The 7,114-nt window shown below is 35.1% G+C and overlaps 1 protein-coding gene across 1 annotated transcript; it reads right to left on the bottom strand.

The window, feature by feature from the left end:
• Positions 1 to 1,087: 1,087 nt before the first annotated feature.
• On the bottom strand, positions 1,088 to 7,114 carry eno1b (enolase 1b, (alpha)). The gene is made up of 12 exons (XM_073851390.1): positions 6,985 to 7,114; positions 6,086 to 6,174; positions 5,889 to 5,984; positions 4,748 to 4,806; positions 4,575 to 4,644; positions 3,633 to 3,766; positions 3,129 to 3,351; positions 2,842 to 3,039; positions 2,562 to 2,763; positions 1,732 to 1,840; positions 1,576 to 1,634; positions 1,088 to 1,478 (listed from the first exon to the last, which is right to left on the bottom strand). Exons 2-12 carry the CDS (start codon positions 6,168 to 6,170, stop codon positions 1,412 to 1,414), a joined length of 1,302 nt encoding a protein of 433 aa, XP_073707491.1. The 5' UTR covers positions 6,171 to 6,174; positions 6,985 to 7,114; the 3' UTR covers positions 1,088 to 1,411.

Raw genomic sequence — 7,114 nt, 5'->3', positions numbered from 1 at the left:
TATAAATACAGTGTAGATTTAAAGGACTGCCACTGTGGAGACGTGGATTTATTTCGGCTCAGTGGAATTAGGCTAGACGCTTTAAATGCAGGGCTGTCTGCTTAGATGGCTTCATACATCTACAGCTTCACAGTTAACAAGAGGGCCGTGAATCTGATTAAATTATACGTTTTAATATCAAATTTCTATTGAACAATAATTGTAGTAAAGTAATAATAATAACAATAATAGTGTTGTTTTTATTAAATAATTATTACCTTTTTTTTAACTAATTCAAAAGCATTATTTTACCAGTAGTTGTGTGATACCCTTTTAAACAAACCAGAAAAATTTGTATTAGTGATATGGAATTGCATTTGGGTCACGATTTGGTCAATTACCCGGATGCACGGCCATGGTGGCAATACTCAGATGTAAACAACAGCATGGAATTGCAAGGCTAATGCACTACTGAATACATTGTTCTGCTAATTTATGCTGTCTAAACCATGGGGGGGAAAAACAGACTTAGTAAGGAGGAAAGGGCGCAATATTTTGAAAACTAAAGTTAATAGGTGGTAAATATACATAGGAGCAGTATTAATTAATTGATAATAAGATAAGACATTAGCCTAATATTTCATATAACTGGCCGGATATTTTAAGAACAAACACAAATGTTGTCAAGATTGTTGCCCTGGAAATCCTGGTTCAGTCTGGTCAACCATAAACACCTTGTAACTCAGTTTTTTGCACTTGATTTGGAATAACTTTTGGCAGTCTATAGTACTATAGTACTCCGAATGATTTCAGCTCCAAACATGACAATAATTGACCATTTTCAGCAGCAATAATCAGCAAAATATGCAGGCTTTGTTTGCTTCAGTGGCCTTGTTTACATTCAGTGCTGCCAATATGGTCGATTGATGACGTGTCATGAAAACACTCTATAGAAGTGTCATCCAATCAGAATCAAGCATTCAAGTGTAAAAAAATAGCAGTTCACCACAATCAAAAGATTGGTATTTCCGTCTGCACAAGACATGCTCGAACCTGTCTGAAACTGGCAAACGGGAAACTATTTAAATTATAATACTACACCAAGGCCTTTCAATAGTTGAGGTAATGTTTTTATTTTAACAGTATCCACTATTACAAGCACAAACCTCAGGAATATGCTATGCAGCATTTACAGGAAAATACTTTTTGCTCTTTTTTGCAGTACAATCATCATCACAGTACATGTAACATTCATCTTAATGGACACCATCAGAAAGTTTATGATGCTTGTTTTTGTATCCTTCATGATACACTCTCTGTATCCACCCAATCTCATTCTGCTTTCTGTTTTCTGGTATTGTCACATCTTGAACTGAACTATTAGTACATTTACTGTAAGAGGTTATGTAGTTCTATCTATACTGTTGTGGTCTCAGTTCAGTGGATTTCTGAAGTTCTTCCCAGCAAACTGAGCTTTATCCCCCAGTTCCTCTTCAATTCTGTGCATGAAGAAAAGTGAAACACATAGGCTTATTAATGCCTATAAATTTAGAACCAAAAATATTTCTATTCTAATAGAATTATCTGTAAGCTTACCTGAGGATCTGGTTGTATTTCGCCAGACGCTCTGAACGACATGGGGCTCCTGTTTTAATCTGAATAAGATACATAGAAAAAATAGGCACCTGAGCATTAATAGGTAACCTTATAATGAAATTCTTAGTTTTTATGATTAATATAAAGCACAATTACCTGTCCAGTGCAAAGTCCCACAACCAGGTCAGCAATAAACGTGTCCTCTGTTTCCCCTGAACGATGACTCACCATCACTCCCCAGCCATTAGACTGAGCCATCTTACACCTGTGGGGTGGAATGGTACAAATAGTTAACAACACAATTCTTTCAGGATAGAACTATATAGAGTTTTTCATATTTTTGCATATAGAGTTGAGGTGAAACGTTTACATGCACCTTGCAGAACCTTTAAAATGTTAATACTTTTAGCACAATAAGAGGGATCATACAAAATGCATGTTATTTTTTATTTCACATAAAAGACATTTACATATAGTCCACGAGAGAAAATAATAGTTGAATATATAAAAACGACCCAGTTCAAAAGTTTACATACGATTCTTAATACAGTGTTGTTACCTGCACGATCCACAGCAGTTTTTTTGTTTGTTTTGTTTTTTTTAGTCATAGTTGTTCATGAGTCCCTTGTTTGTCCTGAACATTTTAGAGATCCATCTTTTCACACTAAGGACAACTGAGGGATTCATATGCAACTATTACATCAGGTTCAAATGCTCAGAAAATGCTCCAGAGGGAAAAACCAGGCATTAAGAGTCATTTTTTTTTAATTCTATATGTAAACATATTTTATGTGAAGTATCTTATTCAGGTCAGTACTAAGTACAAAATAACATGCATTTTGTATAATCCTTTTTATTTTGGTCAAATAATTAACATTTTGCAGATTCTGCAAGGTGTATGTAAACTTTTAACCTCAACTGTAATTTGGTTTTAAACTTTTGGGGACCATTGTACAAATGTAGGATGATCAGGGTTTTAAACTTACGCCTGCAGGGATTCGGTAACACTTCCGATCTGGTTGACTTTGAGCAACAGGCAGTTGCAAGCCTTCTTCTCCACTGCGTCAGCAATGCGTTTGGGGTTGGTGACCGTAAGATCATCTCCCACCACCTGTATGTCCGTGCTGTTGGTAAAATTGGTCCAGGCATCCCAATCATCTTGATCAAAGGGGTCCTCAATAGAGATCACTAGAGTAATGATAAAAACAAATTCACATCTCTGTGTCTGGACTCAATTAAAAAAGAAAGCAAATGATTGATGAATACCTGGATAATCCTGAATGAAACTTTTGTAAAGGTCAGAGAGCTCATCAGGGCTGATGTATCGATTGGGGTCATCGGGAGACTTGAAGTCCAAGTCGTATTTTCCATCACGATAGAATTCAGACGCTGCCACATCCATGCCAATCACAATCTCATCTGTGTATCCAGCTTTACTGATGGCATTCTTCAACAGCTCTAGGGCTATTATAAGCATACAGAAAACAACAAAAAATGTTATAAGTCATTTCAGCAGTATAGTCTCAACCAGTGTGATTTGTTTGTTCAAATACCTTCTTGGTTCTCCAGGATGTTTGGTGCGAATCCTCCCTCATCCCCGACGTTGGTGGCATCCTTGCCATATTTCTCTTTAATAACATTCTTCAGATTATGGTAAACCTCTGCACCAATGCGCATGGCTTCCTTAAAGCTACTGGCCCCGACCGGCAGAATCATGAATTCCTGCATGGCCAGTTTATTGCCAGCATGTGAGCCACCATTGATCACATTAAAGGCCTTTGAGAAAACAATAAGCAAAATTTGAATGGGAGCATAACAATATTTCATCCTATAATTAGCTTTCCTACTTTCCTACTAAGAATTACATTTCAAAAAAAGCAAATAGTAAAAATGTCTGTATGGCTTAGGTTACTTTTAAAATCTGAAATTATTTATGAGGACAAAGCTGGTCTGCACCTAAATACCCTCTTAAAATAAAATTGCATAATCTAATTAATGATCTATAAATGATACTTTCCTTTGTACAGCTTCAAACACAAGACTGTTATGTTTCTCACCGGCACAGGTAAGATGACCTCAGGGTTTCCAGCAAGGTCAGCAATGTGACGATACAGAGGAACACCTTTCTCTGCAGCTCCTGCCTTACACACAGCCAGGGACACACCCAGGATGGCATTGGCACCAAATTTAGCTGATGTTTGGAACAGACACAGGAATTAAAGGACTATGACTTGACACAGCACATTATATTTGCACTACTTTTGGGAAACTATCCCTTTTGTATTTGCCTTTTTTGTTTACTCTACCATTCAAAAGCTTACACTGTAAAAAAACACAGTTTGTTGTGTCAACTTAAAATAATTTGTTACTCTGCTGCCTTAAAATTTTTTGTTCATTCAACTCAAATAAGTTTAGTCAACTTGAAATGGTAAGTTGTACTAAGTGACAACTTAGATATTTGGGTTGACTAAACAAAAAATTGGTTTCTTAAACTTAAAAGCTGCATTTGTTACTCAGCTGCCTTAACATTTTAAGTTGAATCAACTCAAATATCTAAGCTGTCACTTAGTACAACTTAACATTTTAAGTTGACTAAACTTTTTTGAGTTGACTGGACATTTTTAAGGCAGCCAGGTAACAAATTATTTGAAATTGACTCAGTATAATATTTTTTTTCTAAAGTTTTATCAGCTCACCAAGGCTTCATTTATTTGATTAAAAATACTGTAAAAACAGTAATATTGTGAAATATAGAAAACTATACTTTATTTATTTAAAATAGGAATCTTTTGTATCATGAGAAACATGTTTACTGTCACTTTTGATCAGTTTAATGCATCCTTGCTGATTAAAAAGTATTAAAATCGTCCTGACAATTTACTGAGTAACTGGGTGTAAGAAACTTTAAAAAGTATTATGTTAAGAGGAAACTATTTTATTGCAAAGGACAACTGCTTTCCTATTGCTAAATGCAGAAACATGTAAATATTATGAATTACACTTGTTATCAGTTCCATCCAGTTCCAGCATGAACTGGTCAATATTTTCTTGCTCAATCACAGGAATTCCCTATGTGACAGAGAGAAAGAAAGCAAGACATACAAGAAATATAATTAACAACCCAACAAACTTGGTTTTCTTTTCTTTCAGTATAAAATTCTATAATACTCACCTGGCTGATCAGGGCTGGTGCAATAGTTTGGTTCACATGCTCAACAGCCTTTGATACACCTACATTACACAGAAAAAGATATGATATAAGCAATATTCCATAGGTATAAACACACAGTTATTGTGGATTAAATGGTGATGCAATTAGACACATGCACATATCTACATTCCCTTGCTTGGTTTATGCCACAAAGCTGTAGATTACACATTAGAAAAAATCTTGACAATGTCCGCCAAACAAAAGCCATAAACAATCCGATTAATTCCATGCAAATATTATGCAATAAACAATATTTAAGTACCACAGAAAATATTATTGCATTATTCACTGATCTGAATCACATGCACAAGCATTTCAGATTTTACATATTTTTTCATAATACATACACTACCAGTCAAAAAGTTTTTGAACAGTAAGATTTTTAATGTTTTTTAAAGAAGTCTCTTCTGCTCACCAAGCCTTTGTTTATTTAATCCAAAGTACAGCAAAAACAGTACAATTTAGAAATATTTCTACTATTTAAAATAGCTATTTGAATATATTTTAAAATGCAATTTATTCCTGTGATTTCAAAACATTATTATTATTATTATTATTATTATTATTAGCAATAATATAAAAAAGCTGAGTACATTTTTTCAAGATTCGTTGATAAATAAAAAGATCCAAAAATCAGTATTTATCTAAAATAAAAAGCTTTTGTAACATTATACACTATACCATTCAAAAGCTTGGAGTACACTGACTAATATTCCATTTTATTACTGTTTTTACTGTACTTTGGATCAAATAAATGCAGGCTTGGTGAGCAGAAGAGACTTCTTAATCTTACTGTTCAAAAACTTTTGACTGGTAGTGCAATTTTAGATCCATCAAACCAAAAAAAAGAGGCTTCTCACAAGTTCACTAGGGTACCTGCTAACACAAGGCTGAAGCTTATTAATCAGTACATTTAATAAGTCCTCCTTTCCAGTCTAATAGGAAAAAAAAAAGAGAGAAACAGTCTTTTGTGTTCAGTAAACAAATCTAGTTCGACAAGTCTTGGTTATTTCCAAAACAATTAACAATAAATTCTGTAAAACCAGATGAAATGTCATTTCTAATTTCATTCTGAGTTCATCAGAAACATGAAAAGGCTTACCTTTGCCCAGGTAACGTGACTTATCATTGTCTCTCAGCTCCAATGCTTCATAGATTCCAGTTGACGCTCCACTAGGGACAGCAGCTCGAAACAGACCTGTTTCAAAACCAGTAGATGAGTTTTAGCTCTACTTGGTTCTAGTGTCAGTACACTAAACCATCTTGGATAAGTTTTCAATTTACATTAAGGGGAATCACCTTTCTCTGTGTAGAGGTCCACCTCCACAGTGGGGTTGCCCCTAGAATCAAAAATCTCACGGGCATGTATCTTCAGGATAGACATGTTCCTTAAAAAACAAAAATAGATCAGAATAAAGGGTGAGCTTCTGCTGAAATTTGTATCTCCGCAAACCTAACCACACATCTAAAGGAGATTTCAAGGAAACCTGAGAACACCATCTGCCTTACTGTAATACTACTGACCCACAGGGTCACTTTGTCAAATCCTCTTTCCTGCTATTAGGCCTAATCATTATTGAAGGGAAACATCTGCATTAATAAATCCACATCTCTTTCAAGCAAGTACATGGTTAATAGTTTTCCAATATGCACACAGTGTATTGAACATTGTGCTATCCCTTGGGTTATCATAAGAAGCTCTAGGTCTAATTAGATTAGCAGCTGTCACACTCTGGTCATTGTGCAGCCAACAGAAAACTAAAAGCTTACTGAACTGGTCTAGAGTTTTTGCATACACACAATACAAGCATCAGCAATATTATTTGATCAACTGTACAGTAATATGAGTGCAAATGGCGAGTCCCACAGCAATTTCCTTCCTGGAATCGGATTTCTTTCTCGTATAGTTTGTTCTGCAAATATTTAATCCCATTACAGTGTGTGAATGTGAGTGGGCGTGATGGAAAGCACGACTCATCACGGTCTTCAATGTCACGTGCTTATTCATGATGATGACTCTCATCCAGCATTTTATTAGTGAGACAAGAGATCGAAAACTTAATACTTTCTCTATAAATATTTTTTTAGCGTATTGAGATTGCCTGGGACTAACAAAAAGCTTAATTACAATATAAAACAAATGTAATGTTAGCTAGACGCTCATAATAAAGAGATATTTAAAATTCCATAGTACATACCTCAGTGATAGCGTATAATTATAGGACAAGATGAAGAAATCAAGCTTTTATTCAAGTTCACACTCACTGCCAGCGGCTCTGGTTTAAAGAGCTCAGCGTGTGCCTGCTCTCAGAGAAAACTCACCCATAG

Source organism: Garra rufa, chromosome 12 (genome assembly GCF_049309525.1).
Source record: "Garra rufa chromosome 12, GarRuf1.0, whole genome shotgun sequence".
Taxonomy (NCBI): domain Eukaryota; kingdom Metazoa; phylum Chordata; class Actinopteri; order Cypriniformes; family Cyprinidae; genus Garra; species Garra rufa.
Note: the sequence above shows the minus strand (reverse complement) of the source record. Positions and strands in the feature narration are given on the sequence as shown.